Source organism: Xenopus tropicalis, chromosome 7 (assembly GCF_000004195.4).
Source record: "Xenopus tropicalis strain Nigerian chromosome 7, UCB_Xtro_10.0, whole genome shotgun sequence".
NCBI classification, from domain to species: Eukaryota; Metazoa; Chordata; class Amphibia; order Anura; family Pipidae; genus Xenopus; species Xenopus tropicalis.
In genome coordinates, this window is record NC_030683.2 from 15,679,170 (window position 1) to 15,702,778 (window position 23,609).

General features: G+C 43.3%; 1 protein-coding gene and 1 non-coding gene across 2 annotated transcripts; one reads left to right on the plus strand and one right to left on the minus strand.

Annotated features, from left to right (window-relative positions):
- Positions 1 to 6,856: 6,856 nt before the first annotated feature.
- Positions 6,857 to 15,403, minus strand: dnttip2. The gene is made up of 7 exons (XR_004223646.1): positions 15,245 to 15,403; positions 11,596 to 13,616; positions 10,207 to 10,345; positions 9,847 to 9,942; positions 8,691 to 8,855; positions 7,955 to 8,064; positions 6,857 to 7,289 (listed from the first exon to the last, which is right to left on the minus strand). It is a non-coding gene; the product is annotated as a deoxynucleotidyltransferase, terminal, interacting protein 2 (transcript).
- A 574-nt stretch (positions 15,404 to 15,977) lies between these two features.
- Positions 15,978 to 22,941, plus strand: tfam (transcription factor A, mitochondrial). The gene is made up of 7 exons (XM_002937102.5): positions 15,978 to 16,185; positions 17,394 to 17,551; positions 19,686 to 19,756; positions 20,641 to 20,790; positions 20,900 to 20,995; positions 21,204 to 21,260; positions 22,076 to 22,941. The coding sequence occupies exons 1-7, from the start codon at positions 16,109 to 16,111 to the stop codon at positions 22,310 to 22,312; spliced, it is 846 nt and encodes a 281-aa protein (XP_002937148.2). The 5' UTR covers positions 15,978 to 16,108; the 3' UTR covers positions 22,313 to 22,941.
- The last annotated feature ends 668 nt before the right edge of the window (positions 22,942 to 23,609 follow it).

Below are 23,609 nucleotides of genomic sequence, written 5' to 3' on the forward strand. Positions count from 1 at the left end.
TTGCAACATTTTTAGGCAATTTTCTGAAATGTCATAAAAACCAATAACTTTAGGAAAGCTCTGCAGATTGGTACTTTGGTGTAGAAAGGACTCTTTACCCTTGTTGGATTTGTCAGAATGTGTACTTTCCAAAAATATATGGTTTTGTGGGGGATCTGTATAGTTAGGGGAAGTTTTGGCACATAATACACTGACAGGGGGCTCTGTGTGCAAAAGCTGAGCTGGCAGGCGAGAAATCCTTATGCGCTATTTTCATTTAGGGTTCAGTACATACCGCAGACTTTGGTATATCTATGCATATTGGGCATCAAACTGTTCAGTAGGCCTCTGGTGTTCCTATTGGGGGTGATTTGCCTTTGTACGCAAGAAATTGTGTGAGATAAATGTGACAAATTGCAACATTTTTAGGCAATTTTCTGAAATGTCATAAAAACCAATAACTTTAGGAAAGCTCTGCAGATTGGTACTTTGGTGTAGAAAGGACTCTTTACCCTTGTTGGATTTGTCAGAATGTGTACTTTCCAAAAATATATGGTTTTGTGGGGGATCTGTATAGTTAGGGGAAGTTTTGGCACATAATACACTGACAGGGGGCTCTGTGTGCAAAAGCTGAGCTGGCAGGCGAGAAATCCTTATGCGCTATTTTCATTTAGGGTTCAGTACATACCGCAGACTTTGGTATATCTATGCATATTGGGCATCAAACTGTTCAGTAGGCCTCTGGTGTTCCTATTTGGGGTGACTTGCCTTTGTACGCAAGAAATTGTGTGAGATAAATGCGGCAAATTGCAACATTTTTAGGCGATTTTCTGAAATCTCATAAAAACCGATAACTTTAGGAAAGCTTTGCGGCTTGGTACTTTGGTGTAGAAAGGACTCTTTACCCTTGTTGGATTTGTCAGAATGTGTACTTTCCAAAAATATATGGTTTTGTGGGGGTCTCTGTATAGTTAGGGGAAGTTTTGGCACATAATACACTGACAGGGGCTCTGTGTGCAAAAGCTGAGCTGGCAGGCGAGAAATCCTTATGCGCTATTTTCATTTAGGGTTCAGTACATACTGCAGACTTTGGTATATCTATGCATATTGGGCATCAAACTGTTCAGTAGGCCTCTGGTGTTCCTATTTGGGGTGACTTGCCTTTGTACGCAAGAAATTGTGTGAGATAAATACGACAAATTGCAACATTTTTAGGCAATTTTCTGAAATGTCATAAAAACCAATAACTTTAGGAAAGCTCTGCAGATTGGTACTTTGGTGTAGAAAGGACTCTTTACCCTTGTTGGATTTGTCAGAATGTGTACTTTCCAAAAATATATGGTTTTGTGGGGGATCTGTATAGTTAGGGGAAGTTTTGGCACATAATACACTGACAGGGGGCTCTGTGTGCAAAAGCTGAGCTGGCAGGCGAGAAATCCTTATGCGCTATTTTCATTTAGGGTTCAGTACATACCGCAGACTTTGGTATATCTATGCATATTGGCATCAAACTGTTCAGTAGGCCTCTGGTGTTCCTATTGGGGGTGATTTGCCTTTGTACGCAAGAAATTGTGTGAGATAAATGTGACAAATTGCAACATTTTTAGGCAATTTTCTGAAATGTCATAAAAACCAATAACTTTAGGAAAGCTCTGCAGATTGGTACTTTGGTGTAGAAAGGACTCTTTACCCTTGTTGGATTTGTCAGAATGTGTACTTTCCAAAAATATATGGTTTTGTGGGGGATCTGTATAGTTAGGGGAAGTTTTGGCACATAATACACTGACAGGGGGCTCTGTGTGCAAAAGCTGAGCTGGCAGGCGAGAAATCCTTATGCGCTATTTTCATTTAGGGTTCAGTACATACCGCAGACTTTGGTATATCTATGCATATTGGGCATCAAACTGTTCAGTAGGCCTCTGGTGTTCCTATTTGGGGTGACTTGCCTTTGTACGCAAGAAATTGTGTGAGATAAATGCGGCAAATTGCAACATTTTTAGGCGATTTTCTGAAATGTCATAAAAACCGATAACTTTAGGAAAGCTTTGCGGCTTGGTACTTTGGTGTAGAAAGGACTCTTTACCTTTGTTGGATTTGTCAGAATGTGTACTTTCCAAAAATATATGGTTTGTGGGGGTCTCTGTATAGTTAGGGGAAGTTTTGGCACATAATACACTGACAGGGGGCTCTGTGTGCAAAAGCTGAGCTGGCAGGCGAGAAATCCTTATGCGCTATTTTCATTTAGGGTTCAGTACATACTGCAGACTTTGGTATATCTATGCATATTGGGCATCAAACTGTTCAGTAGGCCTCTGGTGTTCCTATTTGGGGTGACTTGCCTTTGTACGCAAGAAATTGTGTGAGATAAATGCGACAAATTGCAACATTTTTAGGCGATTTTCTGAAATGTCATAAAAACCAATAACTTTAGGAAAGCTCTGCAGATTGGTACTTTGGTGTAGAAAGGACTCTTTACCCTTGTTGGATTTGTCAGAATGTGTACTTTCCAAAAATATATGGTTTTGTGGGGGTCACTGTATGGTTAGGGGAAGTTTTGGCACATAATACACTGACAGGGGGCTCTGTGTGCAAAAGCTGAGCTGGCAGGCGAGAATCCTTATGCGCTATTTTCATTTTGGGTTCAGTACATACCGCAGACTTTGGTATATCTATGCATATTGGGCATCAAACTGTTCAGTAGACCTCCGGTGTTCCTTTTTGGGGTGATTTGTCTTTATCTGATCTTTATCAAGAAATTGTGAGAGATAAATGCGGCAAATTGCAACATTTTTATGCGATTTTCGAAAATGTCATATAAATCTGCAAACTTAGGAAAGCTTTACAGCTTGGTACTTTGTAGCAATAAGAAATATTTACCCATTATAGATTCGGGGGGATGTGTATTTTCCAAAAATATATGGCTTTCTGGGGTGAATGTACTTTTTTTGTAGCATTATCCCACATAAAGGATGTAAATGTGTTGATTTTGCAGGAGCTGAAATGATAGATCATATGGGGGTATGTTCCCATTGGGGCCCCTACATGCCACATACTTAGGTAAACCTATACATATTGGGCATCAAACTGTTCAGTGGACCCCTGGCGTTCAAATTCAGGGTGTTTTATCTTGGTACCTAACACTATGTGGGAGATAAGATGCTGCAAAGTGGAAGCTTTGAGGGGATTTTTGGAAATGTCATCAAAATTGCTAACTTTAGAAAAGCTGTGCGGCTTGGTACTTTGGAGTAGAAAGACATGGGTACCCATTTTAGATTCGGGGGAATGTGTACTTTCCAAAAATATATGACTTTCTGGGGTGAGCGTACTTTTTTGTAGCTTTATCCCACATATAATGATGTAAATGTGTTGATTTTGCATGAGCTGAAATGACAGAAATGACAGTATATATGGGGGTATGTTCACATTGGGGCCCCTACATGCCACATACTTAGGTAAACCTATACATATTGGGCATCAAACTGTTCAGTGGACCCCTGGCGTTCAAATTCAGGGTGTTTTATCTTGGTACCTAATGCTATGTGGGAGATAAGATGCTTCAAAATGGAAGCTTTGAGGGGATTTTTGGAAATGTCATCAAAATTGCTAACTTTAGAAAAGCTGTGCGGCTTGGTACTTTGGAGTAGAAAGACATGGGTACCCATTTTAGATTAGGGGGAATGTGTACTTTCCAAAAATATATGGCTTTCTGGGGTGAGCGTACTTTTTTGTAGCTTTATCTCACATATAATGATGTAAATGTGTTGATTTTGCAGGAGCTGAAATGACAGAAATGACAGTATATATGGGGGTATGTTCACATTCGGGCCCCTACATGCCACATACTTGGGTAAACCTATACATATTGGGCATCAAACTGTTCAGTGGACCCCTGGTGTTCAAATTCAGGGTGTTTTATCTTGGTACCTAATGCTATGTGGGAGATAAGATGCTGCAAAGTGGAAGCTTTGAGGGGATTTTTGGAAATGTCATCAAAATTGCTAACTTTAGAAAAGCTGTGCGGCTTGGTACTTTGGAGTAGAAAGACATGGGTACCCATTTTAGATTCGGGGGAATGTGTACTTTCCAAAAATATATGACTTTCTGGGGTGAGCGTACTTTTTTGTAGCTTTATCCCACATATAATGATGTAAATGTGTTGATTTTGCAGGAGCTGAAATGACAGAAATGACAGTATATATGGGGGTATGTTCACATTGGGGCCCCTACATGCCACATACTTAGGTAAACCTATACATATTGGGCATCAAACTGTTCAGTGGACCCCTGGCGTTCAAATTCAGGGTGTTTTATCTTGGTACCTAATGCTATGTGGGAGATAAGATGCTTCAAAATGGAAGCTTTGAGGGGATTTTTGGAAATGTCATCAAAATTGCTAACTTAGAAAAGCTGTGCGGCTTGGTACTTTGGAGTAGAAAGACATGGGTACCCATTTTAGATTCGGGGGAATGTGTACTTTCCAAAAATATATGGCTTTCTGGGGTGAGCATACTTTTTTGTAGCTTTATCTCACATATAATGATGTAAATGTGTTGATTTTGCAGGAGCTGAAATGACAGAAATGACAGTATATATGGGGGTATGTTCACATTCGGGCCCCTACATGCCACATACTTGGGTAAACCTATACATATTGGGCATCAAACTGTTCAGTGGACCCCTGGTGTTCAAATTCAGGGTGTTTTATCTTGGTACCTAATGCTATGTGGGAGATAAGATGCTTCAAAGTGGAAGCTTTGAGGGGATTTTTGGAAATGTCATCAAAATTGCTAACTTTAGAAAAGCTGTGCGGCTTGGTACTTTGGAGTAGAAAGACATGGGTACCCATTTTAGATTCGGGGGAATGTGTACTTTCCAAAAATATATGACTTTCTGGGGTGAGCGTACTTTTTTGTAGCTTTATCCCACATATAATAATGTAAATGTGTTGATTTTGCAGGAGCTGAAATGACAGTTCATATGGGGGTTTGTTCACATTGGGGCCCCTACATGCCACATACTTAGGTAAACCTATACATATTGGGCATCAAACTGTTTAGTGGACCCCTGGCGTTCAAATTCAGGGTGTTTTATCTTGGTACCTAATGCTATGTGGGAGATAAGATGCTTCAAAGTGGAAGCTTTGAGGGGATTTTTGGAAATGTCATCAAAATTGCTAACTTTAGAAAAGCTGTGCGGCTTGGTACTTTGGAGTAGAAAGACATAGGTACCCATTTTAGATTCGGGGGAATGTGTACTTTCCAAAAATATATGACTTTCTGGGGTGAGCATACTTTTTACTAGCTTTATCCACATATAATGATGTAAATGTGTTGATTTTGCAGAAGCTGAAATGACAGAAATGACAGTATATATGGGGGTATGTTCACATTCGGGCCCCTACATGCCACATACTTGGGTAAACCTATACATATTGGGCATCAAACTGTTCAGTGGACCCCTGGTGTTCAAATTCAGGGTGTTTTATCTTGGTACCTAATGCTATGTGGGAGATAAGATGCTTCAAATTGGAAGCTTTGAGGGGATTTTGGAAATGTCATCAAAATTGCTAACTTTAGAAAAGCTGTGCGGCTTGGTACTTTGGAGTAGAAAGACATGGGTACCCATTTTAGATTCGGGGGAATGTGTACTTTCCAAAAATATATGACTTTCTGGGGTGAGCGTACTTTTTTGTAGCTTTATCCCACATATAATAATGTAAATGTGTTGATTTTGCAGGAGCTGAAATGACAGAAATGACAGTTCATATGGGGGTATGTTCACATTGGGGCCCCTACATGCCACATACTTAGGTAAACCTATACATATTGGGCATCAAACTGTTCAGTGGACCCCAGGCATTCATATTTAGGGTGTTTTATTTGGTTACTTTATGACCTGTAGGAGATAAGATACTATAGACTAGAAGCTTTGAAGCGATTTTTAAAAAAAATCACAAATTTTGATAAAAACCAATAACTTTAGGAAAGCATTGCGACTTGATAGTTTGGAGTAGACAGACAGTTGTGCCTATTCTGTATTCCCCAGAATCTGTTCTTTCCAAAAATGTACAATTTTCTGGGATAAACCTTCTGTTAGTGGAATTTTGGCCTTGAAATCCAAAGTATGCAGTTTTTTTGGAGCAGTGCTTTGGGAATTTGGTAGTGTACTGCTGGGAGTTTTTGACCTATACAAGTGAGAAATCTCCATAAAACTATATATATTTGGTATTGGCACGTTCAGGAGACATGGGACTTTCCAAATCAGTTGTATATTCGTGCATAAAATAATTTTTGTTTCTAGTATGTGTGATTATATTATGGAAAATTTGATTTTTTTTGCATTTTTAGACATTTAGAAGCCTATATCTTGTTACAGAATTGGAATTACACAAAAATTCTACCATATTTTGAAAGCTTAGGTTGTTCTGAAAAAAACGATATATTGTTTTCCTTGGTAAACTAAAAGTCCCCCCGAGGAAAGGCCCCTAAAGTGAAACAGTGCAAAATGTTCAAAAACTGTCTGGCAATACAAGTTCCGCTTTGACCAAAATGGCTGGCAGTAAAAGGGTTAACCATGAAATAAACCCAATAGGGCTGTTCTGCCCCCAATAAGGGGTAATTATATCTTAGTTGGGATCAAGTACAGGTACTGTTTTATTATTACAGAGAAAAGGGAATCATTTAACCATGAAATAAACCCAATAGGGCTGTTCTGCCCCAATAAGGGGTAATTATATCTTAGTTGGAATCAAGTACAAGGTTTCCTTTCCCTTGGGGGGAGGGAGGGGAAGTAAATTTCTTATGCGCATCTCCTTTTCATACACACCATGAATAGAAGAAGAGGTTTCAATGGACAAGCCAAAGGGAACAATACAAAATAAGCTCCAGTTGATATTTATTTTGATTAGATCTAGCTGTGGCTTGGAAAGTCTATTTATATATATACTGTATACACTATACATATATAGATATCTATATATAATTGTATCTGGCAGTTGCAGGGTGACTAGTGGCCAGCACGTATTCCACATTAGGCTCTTTCCATGGAAAGGCACTGCCCCTTCTGCGCGGTGTTGCTCTCTGTATAGAGAATAAGTCCCTATGAGACACAGGCAGTTATAGAATTTACAATTGTCCAATCTCCTTCTTCGGGGGAGCAGAGATTCTGCCAGCTCCTCCCACTATAAAGCAACTTCCTATTTGTCTCTGTTTTGCCATTATTTTCGGAATTTCTTCGTCTTTCGTTTCTTCTTGCCTTCGGCGATGGCGGCCTTCTCTGCCATGACCTCTCTGTATTTCTTCTTATTGTATCTTTAAAGCAAAGTGTAAATGGTTACTCCCCGAAACATACATTGTCGGAACATTGCGTGTATAATCAAGGGGTTCAATTGGATATTAAAGGGGCGGTTCACCTTTAAGTTAACTATTAGTATGTTATAGAATGGCTAATTCTAAGCTAAATGCCTAATTTAGCATTCTATAGAATGGCCAGTTCTTACCAACTTTTCAATTGGTCTTTTTTTTTTTTTATTATTTTTGAATTATTTGCTTTCCTCTTCTGACTCTTCTCAGCTTTCAAATGGGGGCAGCCAAAAAAAAAAAAACTATTTCTCTTAGAGCCTACAAGTTCATTGTGATTGTTACTTTTTAATAGTTATCTTACTTTTCAAGCCTACTCTACCCTTTATGTTCCAGTATCTCATTCAAATTGCTGTCTGGTTGCTAGGGTAAGTTGGATCCTAACAACCAAATAGCTGCTAGAATTCCAAAACTGAAGAGTTGCTAAATAATTCAAAAACCATAATTAATAAAAGAAAAAAATGAAGACCAACTGCAAATTGTTTCAGAATATCACTCTGTACAACACAGTCAATATAAAGGTGAACAACCCCTTTATTCGTTTCCTCTACTGGTAATTAAATACCCCCTTTACTCCCCACCCCAATGTCCCCAGAGCGCTCAGAGGGGCATCTTACCTCCTGAATTCTGAGTCTGCCAGAAGCTCCTCCACTATTGTCCTCTTTCTCTGCTTCTTAGGAATTCTGGAATGGTAGAAGTCTAATGGGGTGTCCACTACAGTTCCAACCTAGGCAATAAGCACAACATATATATTATATAGGCAGCAGGCATGGCAATAGGAAATCCCCTCTGTATTTTAAAGGGGAAGGAAAGGTAAAAACCTAAGTAAGCTTTATCAGAAAGGTCTATGTAAATACAGCCATAAGCACTCACAGAAACGCTGCACTGAGTCCTCTGTCAAAAGAAACACAGGATTTCTAGTCTCCTTTTTTGGGAACATGTTCTTCCATATCAGACTTCCTCTCTTTTAGGGCTTCTTCAGGTTTGGGGCTTGAGTCTGCTCAGTTCTCTCCTCTCTCCCCCTCCCTTCTCCTGCTTCCCCCTCCCATAAGAATGCATAAGAACTCACTCCCCCCTCCCATAAGAATGCATAAGAACTCACTCCCCCCTCCCTTAGGAATGTGTGATCTGAGCTTCCAATGGCTATATCTTCAGCAGGAAGCTACCAAGACCAAGCTAAAATGGCAGCTGCTATCAGAGAGAGCTTCTAGGGCTGTTTACTCAGGTATGGTAAAGCTTTCTGCTGAATATACATATAGCGTTCTAGGTGGCACTAATGTGGCGAATCTATTGGCAGTAAAATGCCAAAATGCCTTTCCTTCTCCTTCAATGTTACATTCAGGGTAGGGTTACCTGGAAATACTTGGGGAAGCCGTCTCTGTCGTTCTTCTTGTAAAACCGTTTGGGATCCATGGCGGCTCTCATCTTTAAAGCCTTCAGGTCATTTTTCAAGTCCTCCGTCATTTCTGGGGCTTTCATGTCAAACCAGCCGTGTCCCGTCGTCTTCTCTCTCTCCTCCTGTAACGGCATAATGGTACATGGTGTAATGGAAGGAGACTTCTGTGAGAGTTAAAATTGCCTTACAGCCGCACTGCATGCTGGGACTTGCCCACGGTCACATGTGCCAACACTGTGGGGCAGATTTATCAAAATGCAAGTTTAGGAAACTCACCCATGTTCTATTAATTCCTATGGGATTTTTAGTTGCTTATTCAACCTATATCAAATGGTGATTTCTAACTTTCACCAACTGCTTCTAAAAATCCCATTAGAATTAATAAAGCTCTAAACTCACATTCTGATAAATCTGCCCCTGTGCTCTGTACCCATGTCTCTACCTTTAGGCACAGCACTTAATACCTAGGCCAACTCCTTGTACTTTATGTTATAGAATGGCCTATTCTTAGCAATAGTTTAACTGGTCTTCATTTTGCTATAGTTGTTTTGTTTTTTTTTAAAATTATTTGCCTTCTTTTGGCTCTTCCCAGCACTTAAATGGGGGGTCACTGACCCCGGCAGCAAAAAAATTACATTTTAGCCTCTCTGAGCAGTTTTTAGTTATTATTATTAACATTTATTTATAAAGCGCCAACATATCCCGCAGCGCTGTACAATAAGTGGGTTCCATACATTGGACATACAGAGTAACATATAAAGCAATCAATAACCGATACAAGAGGTGAAGAGAGCCCTGCCCAAAAGAGCTTACAATCACCTTTTATTACTTCTATTAATTTATCATTCTATTTAGGCCCTCCTCTATTCATATCCCTGTCTCTCTTTCAAACCACTGGCTGGTTGCTAGGTTTGAACTAGACCCTAGCAACCAGATAGCTGTTGAACTTCCAAACTGGAGAGCTGCTGAACAAAAAAGCTAAATAATTAAAAAACAACAAATAATAAAAAATGAAGACCAGTTGCAAAATGTCTCAGAATAACACCCTCTATATTATCCTAAATGTCCATGCTTTGTCCCTTATATGGGGCCCACCCTACTTTCAGCACCCACCTTGCGCTGCTTCTTCAGCTGATTTGCAGACTCTTTGTATGGCTTGATGCTTTCCTTCTTCTCAATGTCAGGGGTAATCACACTCTTTTTAAGAACCTAAAGAAACAAAACAAAATAAACTATATATATATATATATATATATATATATATATAACAACAACATATATATAACCTCATTGCACCCCTGCCTAATGGTTTAAAATTTAGTGGTTGAGCACAACTTTCCCTTTTCTTGATTATATATACCTATATATATATATTATTGTTCAAGGTAAAGTCCGCACTCAGACCCCTCAGCCTTGAATGAACTGTAAGTGCTATGTTTGGTGATGCAATTTGTGTCACATGATGAAAGTTACCTCCTCTATCTTTGAGTGGTCCTTCTTCATCTTCTTTTCCAGGCTCGGCCTGGGGTTGGGCTTCTCCCCATCGAAGTTAATGCACAAACCCCCCAGGTCCTTGATGTTCAGTCCCGTTTTAATGCTGCTCGAGAGTTTACTGAGCAGAAAGAAAAGAGAAATGGTTACTATGTTATAGGAAGGAGCCTGTGTTGCCTGCCCTGACCCTTCCTGCCAAACTGAATCACAGGGATGTTTCTGCTTTGAGTCCAGGCGACTGTCTCTCTGCTAATAAACTTCCCCTCCTCCCACAATTGGTCGCCCTGCTTAACTCAAGGAATAAGAAAAAACACAGATGTTTACGTTTAGCAAGATCTCACTTCTGGTGCAAGAGGGGGGCCCTATACATGGCTGCACCTGGTTTAAAGGTTAAGTAAACCTTTAAAATAAGTGAATGAACAACTGATGAGAGTGTTAAGGTGGCCATACACCTTCAGATCCACTCGCTTGGCGATGTCGCCAAGCGAGTGGATCTTCTCCCGATATCCCCACCTACGGGTGGGCGATAATGGGAGAATCCAGGCTAATTTGATCGTTTGGCCCTGGGGCCAAACGATCAAATTATAATTACGGGTATAGGCAAAGTCGGTTCGGGGACCACATCAACGAGCCGATGCGGTCCCCGATCCGACTAGATTTTCTAACCTGCCTGATCGATATCTGGCCGATTTCAGGCCAGATATCGGGACCCTATACATGGTTGGTAGTGCCCCTACACGGGCCGATTAGCTGCCGAATCAGTCGAAGGGCAACTTTATTCTAAGCACTATTGCAATTTGTTTGTTTTTTAATACCAAGATATCAAGGGATACGTTTACTATTAATATAAATGGATTTAGTTACAACAGCGCCACCTGCTGGTCAATTTCCAACCATGATGCAGTTGATGAAATTGTCAGGAGAAAGAAAAAGGACGGGGCTGATGTTCTTTTGGTTAGGAAAGACATGAGAAAAGTTACCGGAGGATTCTAATGTTTTCCCTAACCAGAGGAACATCAGCCCTGTTCTCTTTCTCCCTACAACTTCATCAATGTGGGAAACTGACCAGCAGGGGGCGCTGTCGTAACAAAATTCATTCATATTAACAGTACTCATTTCTCTTAATATCTTGGAAAAAAATAAATAAATAATGAATGTTACCTGCAAAAGTGCTTACAAAAGCACTCTCATCAATTTTACATTAACTTGTTACTGACCCTGTCAATATTTCCTGGATTTATAATGGAGGCCTGCTCAGTAACAACTGACTCTTCTTGCTGTTGGTACTGGGCTACAGTTACAATTTGAAAACAACAAAATGTTTTTAATCCCATAAAAGAAAAAAAACAAACAAAAAAGATCACCACGTACAGGGCAGGATTGGGTCTGTTTAACAGATCATTTTCTTCATCTTCTTCTTCCTCGTCTTCATCAATAAAGTCATCGTCTGACTCTTCCTCTTCTCCGCGCTCCTCGTCTCCGCTCTTCGCAGCATCTTTCTTGTGATCCATGTAGTAGGTTTTACTGGGGTCTAATCCAGGAACAGTGTCAATAACAAAAAGCCCATCGTCAAGGGCATCCTCTAAAGGCCGCTCTTTGCTTCTCCTGGTACCAATTGCGTTCTCGGTTTCCTCTTCCATTTCTTCATCATCTGTAGTCACCTCTGCATCATCACTGTCTTGAGAATCTTCACTCTCATCGCTATCCAGATATAGATCTATATTAGGGCGGCTCGATTGACTGTTACTGCTCCCAGACCCCTTACCTGGACTCTCCCTGTTGAGCTTATGGCTTGGCCCTTCCAGAACCTGACTGTCTATATCAACCCGATCAGACATTAAAGGGCTGGTTAATGATTTGCTGGTGTTATTGGAGTTTACAGCCTCCTGTTCAAGATCCATCAGTTCTTCAGTTACATTGGCCAACTCCTTACTGAGCTCTGCTGGCTCCTCTTCGATATCTATCAGTTCTTCAGTTACATTGGCCAACTCCTTACTGGGCTCTGCTGGCTCCTCTTCGAGATCTATCAGTTCTTTGGCTACATTGGCCAACTCCTTACTGGGCTCTGCTGGCTCCTCTTCGAGATTTATCAGTTCTTCGGTTACCTTGGCCAACTCCTTACTGGGCTCTGCTGGCTCCTCTTCGAGATTTATCAGTTCTTCGGTTACCTTGGCCAACTCCTTACTGGGCTCTGCTGGCTCCTCTTCGAGATCTATCAGTTCTTCGGTTACCTTGGCCAACTCCTTACTGGGCTCTTCTGGCTCCTCTTCAAGATCTATCCGCTCTTCTGACAAGTCATCTGTCTCCTTGTTGGTTCTACTTGGTTGTTTTGAACCCTTTTCAAGATCCATCAATTCACATGATTGTTTTTTGGGCTCCTTGTTGGTGCTACTGGTCTCTTCTTGCTCAAGATCTATAACTTCATTTGATACGCTGGCAGAGTCCTGTTCTACGTTGGGCATGTCCAGTGGTTCTTGACTATCCCTAATGGACGATGGCAGGACTTCGGGTATGGTTGAGGATGCAGTTGCATCGACACCCTCATTAGATATATATACATATTCGCGTTGTCTAGTTCTTAAACTCCTACGAGGGGAAAATATGTTTTCTTCAGCTTCAAAAGCACTTCTTTCCAGAACCACAGGAACCACTCCGGACCTGCTATTTCTCTGTTTTTTTGGAGATTCTAGTTTTGGATTCTCCTTAGTGGGAGTTTCAACACTTATGCCATCATCTCCTTGCTGCGTTGTGGATCTCATTCCTTGCCTTATGCGTCTGGCTACTGGATTTTCTGAAATGCCAGAACTGCACGACTCGGCATCTGATACCTCCTCAATTTGGGCAGGCGGCGGGGGTGGGCATTTTACCTGCCTTGCCTGGATTCTTGATGACCTAGTGCGCCTACTCATGACCCCCGAAGCAGAAGAACAATTGGACTCCGAATCAGATATTTCAATGACGGCTGGACCCTCGGCCAACGTCTGACTTACTGAAGTCTTTAATCTCGTACTTCGCCTCCTTGTATCTCTAGCAGAGACGGAAGAACAGAAAGATTCAGCTTCGGATAATTCCACATCTTCTTTGAGTTCCAGAATTGGGTCGGTCACCACAATGGATCTGCTGCTTCTCATAGTCCTGGAAGAGTCCGTTAGGCGGGTAAGGGATTGCCTGCTCCGGGTCATTCTTAAGGAATGGCTAGACGACGTTGAATCTGCTTCTGAAACCTCTCCATCCGATTGGCCACTTCGGCGTCTGCTTCTTGTGACCGTCTGGGGGGTGGACTTGTGTGCCTTGGAGACATCTTGGTCTTCAATCCCAGATTCTAATTGCTCTTCTGACTGAGGTTCCATTCTCTTTTGGCTTTGGGTGTTGGCTTCAGTCATCCCCACGTTCTGGCAACAAACAGAAACACGTGAATCCCTGACTCCTGCCGGGGTAAATACATAAGCCAAATACCATGTATAGGCATACAAGTAACATGAGCAAGCTGCAGCCCCAAATATAAGCATTGACATCTATTATGTTTTTAATACTATTCTGGTGATACTGGGAGTTGTAGTCCAGTAATAGCTGGAGGGCCACAGGTGGGACCTCCTTTCTTCAGTCTAGAGAACATTTGAACCATTACAATGACACAGGGCATAAAATGTCATTGGTGCTACAGATAATAGATCCCATGTTCTGCTGCACTTCCAGCTGGGGGAGTGGCTTTTTAAGCCACGCCTTCTTTGTCCAGCCCCTATGCAACAAGCACGCCCTGGGGAACCATTGCCTCGGAGGCCCCCTATGCCGTTTGGAACATATAGCAAGTGAATTAGGAAACTGCTAGGCTTGAGGGCTTAATGCAGAGAGATATAGAGGAAATATACAGTAAAAGGAAACAATTCCAGCTGGGGAAGTTCAGCGGAAATGTTTATAAACAAAAGCAATGATTGTGTTACATTGTTACTGCTCCCATTACTCTCACTCCTGCCAGCCCTGCCCCAGCTCACAATGTATAGGGGGGGGGGGGGGGTGTGGCCCTCCAGATGTTGCTAAACTACAACTTTCAGCTTCCTCCCTCCTATGCAGCCTGGACATCACTGCTCTATAGTAAGAAAAGCTGACCTGGGACACTGCAGATATTATTCAACTACAACTCCCAGCACCCACCTGCAGATTAGACATCACCGCATGGAAAGCTGACCTGGGACCCTGCGGCTATTGGTCAACTACAACTCCCAGCACCCCCTTCCCTGCAAGTTGGCCATCACTGTTCTGTACCATAGAAAGTTGAACTGGAACCCTGCAGCTACTGATCGACTACAACTCCCAGCACCCCCTTCCAGGCAAGTTTCCCATCACTGTTCTGTACTATAGAAAGCTGACCTGGGACCCTGCAGCTACTGATCGACTACAACTCCCAGCACCCCCTTCCAGGCAAGTTTCCCATCACTGTTCTGTACTATAGAAAGTTGACCTGGGACCCTGCGGATATTGATCAACTACAACTCCCATCACTGTTCTGTACTATAGAAAGCTGACCTGGGACCCTGCGGATATTGATCAACTACAACTCCCATCACTGTTCTGTACTATAGAAAGTTGACCTGGGACCCTGCGGCTATTGATCAACTACAACTCCCAGCACCCCCTTCCTGGCAAGTTTCCCATCACTGTTCTGTACTATAGAAAGCTGACCTGGGACCCTGCGGCTATTGATCAACTACAACTCCCAGAACCCCCTTTCGTTCAATTTGGACATCATTGTTCTATATCAAGAAAAGCTGTCAAGGGACCCTGCAGCCATTACTCAACTACAACTCCCAGCACCCCCTTCCCTGCGAGTTGGACATCACATTTCTGTATCATGGAAAGCTGACCTGGGCCCCTGTACCTATTACTCAACTACAACTCCCAGCACCCCCTTCCCTGCAAGTTGGCCATCACTGTCCCCTATCATGGAAAGCTGATCTGGGACCCTGTACCTATTGGTCAACCAAAAAATGTCAATCAGAAAGCTTGCAGTGTCGGTACCCACCTCTGCTTGTCCCGAATCCGCTCCCGTTGCCTCGCCTTCCTCCGGCCCCACGCGTGTGCCTCTCCTGGTAGCCACCATCTTCCTTCCTCACATCGCGCCTGCGCAGCACTACACCAGGAAGCATGTGGGGCGCTTTTGCCTGTGTGCGCAGCGCTGAAACTGCTCCGCCCGGAAACAGACTGTCGTATTTGTGTTCCGCAAATGTGACAAAGCCGGTCACAGGGAGTAATTGGCGGAATATATATGTGTCCTTTATCACCAGGACTAGCCCCTTGATTTTATTTTCCATGTTGCCGAAATATTCCATAAACCTTTGTAACTGTGCGCTTATTCATATAAACATACTTGCAGTCTCTTTATCTGGCCATTAAGGCAGGCCATACATATTCATTATCTGATACGGGAAACTGGGGGGTGGATTTGTTTATACCGGATTTTACATTCGCGCAATAAAAACAAATAAACGTTATATAAATAAGTTTTACTGTTACTTGTACTTTACAAATAAGTGTACAAAAATAATAGCGTCACCCTTGGTCCCACCGCTAGGTGTCGCTTTGTATTTAGCAGCAGCATAAGCTTTGACAGGACAAAGTGGGCTTGTAACAGCGCAACCCAGTGATTATGGCCACTTTCATTTGTAGATTGCAAAACATTTCGAACATCAAATGCTGACCAGATACAGCCGACTGCGGATGATTCCAGTCAACCATGTTCTAAAACGACTGCATTTTTATTGCTCCGTTACCATACAATAAATCAGCGGAAGTGACGTCTACTCCCTACAGCCCCAGGGCGGAAGCACTAGCGTTTGTTGAGTGAGCGGGATAACAGGATCGTGTTCCCTCTTCTCTCCTATTGGTCATGGTGTCCTTGCTGTGCCGAGGAGTTGGGGGGCTGCTCAGGTCCTTGGCCGGGATTAACTCAAGCCAAGCCGCAAGGTGCCAGCCCTGGGGGCGCCGCCCTCCTGCGCTACATGGTGTTAGAAGCTGAATGCTGCAAGTTGCACGTCGTTGCCTTACGGCTGATGCTGCAACACTACAACTCACAGCATTCTTGGTTTAAAACCCTGTTGGGATGCAAATTCAATTCAAGGGATAGTGGGGCTTATTTAGCAACACTGTGTACATTTGGTTGCTAGGAGTAACCCATAGCAACCAGTTAGTGATAGAAAGGGAATTCATTGGTTGCTGTGGGTGCAAATTTGTCAAATTGTGATCACATTCTGACCCTTTGTTGCCCCTTTTCCCCCGTGTAAGTTGCACGTTGTTGCTTTACGGCTGATGCTGCAAGGCTACAACTCCCAGCATTCTTGGTTTAAAACCCTGTTGGGATACAAATTCAATTCAAAGGGGATAAGGAATAGTGAGGGTGGGCTTATTTATCAACACTGGGCACATTTGCCCTCTGGGAGTAACCCATAGCAACCAATTGGTGATAGAAAGGGAATTCATTGGTTGCTGTGGGTGCACATTCTGACCCTTTGTTGCCCATTCCCCCCTCGCTGTTAACCCTGTAGGTACAGTCAAGGTTCCTTTTAAAGAAATAGAGCTGATTGGGTAGCAAGTGGGGATTAAAGGGGAGGTTAACCCTAAAACTAAAGTTTAGCATGTTCTAGAATGGTCAGTTCTTACCAACTTTTCAATTGGTCTTTGTTTTGTAATTACTTGCCTTTCTCTTTCCAGCTTTCAAATGGGGGTCACTGACCCCGGCAGCCAAGAAAAAACGACTGCTCTTCGAGGCTACCATTTCATGTTTATTGTTATTTTTTACTCCCTATTTTTCTATTCAGCCCCACTCCTATATATATATATATTCCAGTTTCTCATTCAAACCACTGCCTGGCTGTCAGTTGGACCCCAGCAACCATATGGCTTCTAGAATTCCAAACAGGAAAGTTGCTGAATAGAAGCTAAATAATTAAAAAAATCCACAAATAATAAAAAAAGACCAATTGCAAATTGTTTCAGAATAGCACTCTCTTGTACATGCTAAAAGTTAGTCCTTTCAATGGGGATAGGCAGCCTTCGTTCTAACCCATGTTTGACCAGGGTTCATGTCGGTCTCCCATACCCCACATGATTGTTAATGGGGGCTGCGGGGGTGAGCGCTATGCGTTATATCTGATTGCATTATATATTAACCCTAGATGCACCAGTGTTTCCAGTGGAATCTTGGGGCTCCAGTGCTCCCCATTCCGATGGTTCTCCAAAGGCGCCACGTCCAGCGAGTACCCGAAGCGGCCGCTGACAGCGTATCTGCGCTATTCTATTGAGCAGCGACCCAAACTCCACAAACAGTATCCCGGTGAGTGTATTTATAGGTGCGCCATGTCCGCCCCTTTTGTGATGTCATTTCGGGGTGGGTCAGGTGCAGGTCTATTAATACAGGGGAGAAGCTGGGTGGGTTAGGGTTGGATGCGGGTCACGACCTGGACCTGCTGACCCTAACTCACACCCCCCACCCCCAGACCCTGACTGCAAATAGGTAACTTACCTTTTGACTCGGGACCCACAAAACTAGAAGTCAGTGTATATTGGAAGTGACCATTCCCGCACCTTAGCCAGGTACCCGCGGACTGCTTGCACAGTCAGATAAACAGAAGCTTTCTACCCAAAACCTGCCCGCGGGTACCCGATCCGATCCAGAACTCTCAAAGGAGCAAGCCTGTTTACTAAAGGCAACACATTCCTGTGCCTGAAACACTACAGCTGAGACATTCCCAGGCCTGGGGCCCCTGGCACAATGAATGGGTTAAGCATTTAGACTAGGGGGCGCAGTGAATGTAAACAGTGGCTTGCAAAAGTATTCGGCCCCCTTGAACTTTTCCACGTTTTGTCACATTACAGCCACAAACATGAATCAATTTTATTGGAATTCCACGTGAAAGACCAATACAAAGTGGTGTACACGTGAGAAGTGGAACGAAAATCATACATGATTCCAAACATTTTTTACAAATAAATAACTGCAAAGTGGGGTGTGCGTAATTATTCAGCCCCCTGAGTCAATACTTTGTAGAACCCCCTTTTGCTGCAATTCCAGCTGCCAGGCTTTTAGGGTATGTCTCTACCCGCTTTGCCCATCTACAGACTGAAATCCTTGCCCATTCTTCTTTGCAAAACAGCTCCAGCTCAGTCAGATTAGATGGACAGCGTTTGGGAACAGCAGTTTTCAGATCTTGCCACAGATTCTCCATTGGATTTAGATCTGGACTTTGACTGGGCCATTCTAACACATGGATATGTTTTGGTTTAAACCATTCCATTGTTGCCCTGGCTTTATGTTTAGGGTCATTGTTCTGCTGGAAGGTGAACCTCCGCCCCAGTCTCAAGTCTTTTGCAGACTCCAAGAGGTTTTCTTCCAAGATTGCCCTGTATTTGGCTCCATCCATCTTCCCATCAACTCTGACCAGCTTCCCTGTCCCTGCTGAAGAGAAGCCCCCCCAGAGCATGATGTTGCCACCACCATATGTGACAGTGGGGATGGTGTGTTCAGAGTGATGTGCAGTGTTAGTTTTCCGCCACACAGTGTTTTGCATTTTGGCCAAAAAGTTCCATTTTGGTCTCATCTGACCAGAGCACCTTCTTCCACATGTTTGCTGTGTCCCCCACATGGCTTGTGGCAAACTGCAAACGGGACTTCTTATGGTTTTCTGTTAACAATGGCTTTCTTCTTGCCACTCTTCCATAAAGGCCAACTTTGTGCAGTGCACGACTAATAGTTGCCTTATGGACAGATTCCCCCACCTGAGCTGTAGATCTCTGCAGCCCCCCCAGAGTCACCATGGGCCTCTTGGCTGCATTTCTCATCAGCGCTCTCCTTGTTCGACCTGTGAGTTTAAGGGGACGACCTTGTCTTGGTAGGGTTACAGTTGTGCCATACTCCTTCCATTTCTGAATGATCGGTGGAACAGTGCTCCGTGGGATGTTCAAGGCTTTGGAAATCTTTTTGCAGCCTAAGCCTGCTTTAAATTTCTCAATAACTTTATCCCTGACCTGTCTGGTGTGTTCTTTGGACTTCATGGTGTTGTTGCTCCCAATATTCCCTTAGCAACCTCTGAGGCCGTCACAGAGCAGCTGTATTTGTACTGACATTAGATTACACACAGGTGCACTCTATTTAGTCATTAGCACTCATCAGGCAATGTCTATGGGCAACTGACTGCACTCAGACCAAAGGGGGCTGAATAATTACGCACACCCCACTTTGCAGTTATTTATTTGTAAAAAATGTTTGGAATCATGTATGATTTTCGTTCCACTTCTCACGTGTACACCACTTTGTATTGGTCTTTCACGTGGAATTCCAATAAACTTGATTCATGTTTGTGGCTGTAATGTGACAAAATGGGGAAAAGTTCAAGGGGGCTAAATACTTTTGCAAGCCACTGTATAGGGACTGTAGCTGCATCCAGCGTCTGAACTGTATCTCTCTGCAGAAGCCAAAATGATGGACCTTACAAAGATAATCGCTCTGGAGTGGAAAGGCCTCCCCTCCGCAGAAAAAGAGGTAAAAATCTATAGCGTTTTATATTGATCATTGTGTGATTGCCTAATAAACAATGTCCCATGAGGTACAGCAGGGTAGCCAGGCTCGTTCTACTGCTGTCTCCCACTCTCCCTCTTTCTCTCTCTCTCTCCCCCTCCCTGCCACCCTCCCTCTGTCTCTCTCCCCCTCTCTCCCACCCTCCCTCTGTCTCTCTCCCCCTCTCTCCCACCCTCCCTCTGTCTCTCTCCCCCACCCTCCCTCTGTCAAATCAAATCTCTCTCCCACCCTCCCTCTCTCTCTCTCTCGCTCCCTGCCACCCTCCCTCTGTCTCTCTCCCCCACCCTCCCTCTGTCTCTCTCCCCCACCCTCCCTCTGTCAAATCAAATCTCTCTCCCACCCTCCCTCTGTCTCTCGCACCCTCCCTCTGTCTCTCTCTCTCGCTCCCTCGCACCCTCCCTCTGTCTCTCTCTCGCTCCCTCCCTCTGTCTCTCTCTTGCTCCCTCCCTCTGTCTCTCTCTCGCTCCCTCCCACCCTCCCTCTGTCTCTCTCTCGCTCCCTCCCACCCTCCCTCTGTCTTGCTCGCTCGCTCCCTCTGTCTGTGTCTCTCTCTCTCTTGCTCCCACCCTCCCTCTGTCTCTCTCTCGCTCCCTCCCACCCTCCCTCTGTCTCTCTCTCGCTCCCTCCCACCCTCCCTCTGTCTCTCTTTTCTTCTCTCTCTGGCCCCCTATATTCTCTTTATGAATCCCTTACCTGTCATGGACTCTGTATCCTGAACACTTCCCTGTCTTTATCCTTGGTTGGATCCCTAAGACCTAGCACTGGGCAAGTCAGCTTTAGGATAGGGCCCGGCACCTCTGGGCAATTTTACCTGTGCACATAAGCCTGACCTGCTTTGCTTGCCGTAGCGGTATGAAGTCGTTGCAAATGCCGAACAGAAGAAGTACAGAGAGGAGGTGAAACAGTACAGAGAGAAGCTGAGTCCAATGCAACTAGAGTTACACAGGGAGCAGAGGAGGCAGAGACTGGCCAAAAGGAAGAGTGTGAGGAAAAAAAGGGTAAGTAGTTTGCCTTTAAAAAGTAGCATACAGGCTGTACCCATTATGGGCCTGGGGGGTCTTTCAGTTACAAGATTTCTTACATTGTTACCTTCCCCTCCCTACACAGGAGCTGACTGTATTGGGACGGCCCAAAAGACCCCGCTCTCCTTTCAATATATTTATGTCTGAGCACTTTCAGGATGCCAAAGGCGCCTCTAGTCAGGTGAGTGATGCCTTTATCTGCTTTAAAGGAAGTCATGCTTCTGATTCTGGTATAAAGCCAGTGAGACGCTAAAGAACATGTCCTAAAATTAAAGGGGAAGTTTGCTTTGCGATTATTGATGTATACCAGCGCTGTGCAACATTTTCTCATTCTGCGGGACAGGTATCCGCTACTTATAATTAGTGACACTGCTCTATTTCCTTTTTAGTCGAAGATGAAGAGTCTGCGGGATGATTGGGAGAGGCTACACACTTCCCAAAAGCAGGTACTTGTTTCTCTCTATGTCCCTGATATTTGAGAATTTTATATATATATATATATACGCATACATTAAGTCTACTGAAAAATCATTTAACCATTAAATAAACCCAATAGGGCTGTTCTGTCCCAATAAGGGGTAATTATATCTTAGTTGGGATCAAGTACAGGTACTGTTTTATTATTACAGAGAAAAGGGAATCATTTAACCATTAAATAAACCCAATAGGGCTGTTCTGCCCCAATAAGGGGTAATTATATCTTAGTTGGGATCAAGTACAGGTACTGTTTTATTATTACAGAGAAAAGGGAATCATTTAACCATTAAATAAACCCAATAGGGCTGTTCTGCCCCCAATAAGGGGTAATTATATCTTAGTTGGGATCAAGTACAGGTACTGTTTTATTATTACAGAGAAAGGGAATCATTTAACCATGAAATAAACCCAATAGGGCTGTTCTGCCCCCAATAAGGGGTAATTATATCTTAGTTGGGATCAAGTACAGGTACTGTTTTATTATTACAGAGAAAAGGGAAATACATTTTAAAAATTTGAATATTTGAGTCTATAGGCCACCCTGTGATTCGGAGATTTCTGGAGACCAGGTTTCTGTATAACAGATGCCATACTTGTATAATGTTTGAAATTTCAGCAGCTGTGGTTGCTAGGGTCCAGTGTACCTTAGCAACCAGGCAGCAGTTAAAATAAGAGACAGGAAGACGAATAGGAGAGGGCTTGAGTAGAAAGATAAGTAATGAAAAGTTGCGATAGTCTCACATGGACTGTAACTGCGGATGTGCTAATCCAGAGGCTTTTGCAGACTTACAATCAGCTGGCAGAGGACGACAAGATCCGCTATGAGAATGAAATGAAGTCCTGGGAGGAACAGATGATGGAGATCGGCCGAGGGGATCTTATTCGGCTGAAGCAGAGGAAGAGGTTTAAGAAGCCCAGGGCCATGGGGGTTTCCTCGGCAGCTAAAAAAAGACTGACTGGGTCCTCCGGCCACGGGGAAGGCTTAAGGGAGGGCAGTGCCCACAGGCAACATGAAGAATAAATCCTGGGATCATCCTTTTCTACTAAGCTGCCCATTTACTGCTTTATGGACATAACTGTACCCTCTGTGTGCCCATTAGTCCGGCTGGCAAGGTAGTATGGCCCACCGGCCTGGCTCTAGGGGGGGCTGGGCCCCAGCAATTAACCCTCGCAGCTGCTGTTGATGTACAACTCCCAGCACTGACTGCCAGCCAATGGCTGCTGGGAGTTGTATAGAATCAGCTACAGCTGGGGCACCCTTCCCAATAATCTGTTGGGCAAAAGGGAGATTTATTACTTTCCTTTGAATCACATGTGCAGTGGGGCCCCGGCTTCCATGACAGCTATGGTGTCTTGTGTAAGCCAAATAAAGGCAGATTTTTACTGTCAGGCCCAGAAACAGTCACGCCGTTATTTACTGGCAGTCAGCGGTGCGACGCAACCATTTAGCGCCTGTTACTATGACAACATATCCTTGCTTTTGCCTTAGTTTTTTTTTTTGTGTGTGTTCTCTGAGTAATTGTACGAATCCATCCATTCTCAGCACTGCTATTTAAATTATTAATACAAATGTTCTATTTTTGCATTCACATTTTTGTAACCTACCAACAATGCCGGCAAGTAAAAATAAAAACAAAAACTTGTTTTATACCTTGGGAGGGGCATGATAACCTAGCTATGGATCCCACCTCTGTGGAAAGCCCTGTTATAGAAGGCTTATGCCCAAAATATACCTTAGAGGGGTTAGTTGCCTTTAAATTAACTTTTAGTATGATGTAGAGAGTACTATTGAGACAATTTGCAGTTGGTCTTCATTTTTTTTGTGTTTTTTAATTATTATTCAGCAATTGTACAGTGTGGAATGTCAGCAACTATCTGGTTGCTAGGGTCCAAATTATCCTAGCAACCAGGCAGTGGTTTGAATGAAACACGGAGATATAAATGAGAGGGCCTGAATAGAAAAGATAAGTTAATAAAAAGTAACAATCAAATTGTAGCCTCACAGAGATATACCGTAGGTTTTTTTGTCTGGCGGGGTCAGTGACTCCCATTTAAAAGCTGGAAAGAGTCAGAATGGGAGAGCAAATAATATAAAAACTGTATCAAATTAAAAATGAAGACCAATTGAGAAAGTGCTGATTAGTACTGCAGAACCTATTAAAGGAGAATGCAAGTCAAAATGTAAAAAGCATACTGCCCAATAGTCCTCCTATTGTTTAGTAAAACGCCACACGTTTGGCTCAGCTAATCACATATTTATTCAGTCACACTTACTCACATTGTCTAGAACAGGCAGCCATCTCTAAAAAGGTATTCTC

What these genes read in the sequence shown, in the direction of transcription:
- tfam (XM_002937102.5), top strand. Translation starts at nt 16,109, where the DNA reads ATGGTGTCCTTGCTGTGCCGAGGAGTTGGGGGGCTGCTCAGGTCCTTG. An exon ending in ACTCCACAAACAGTATCCCG is followed by an intron (nt 17,552 to 19,685) that starts GTGAGTGTATTT and finishes ATCTCTCTGCAG; the next exon opens with AAGCCAAAATGATGGACCTT. An exon ending in AGAGTGTGAGGAAAAAAAGG is followed by an intron (nt 20,791 to 20,899) that starts GTAAGTAGTTTG and finishes CTCCCTACACAG; the next exon opens with GAGCTGACTGTATTGGGACG.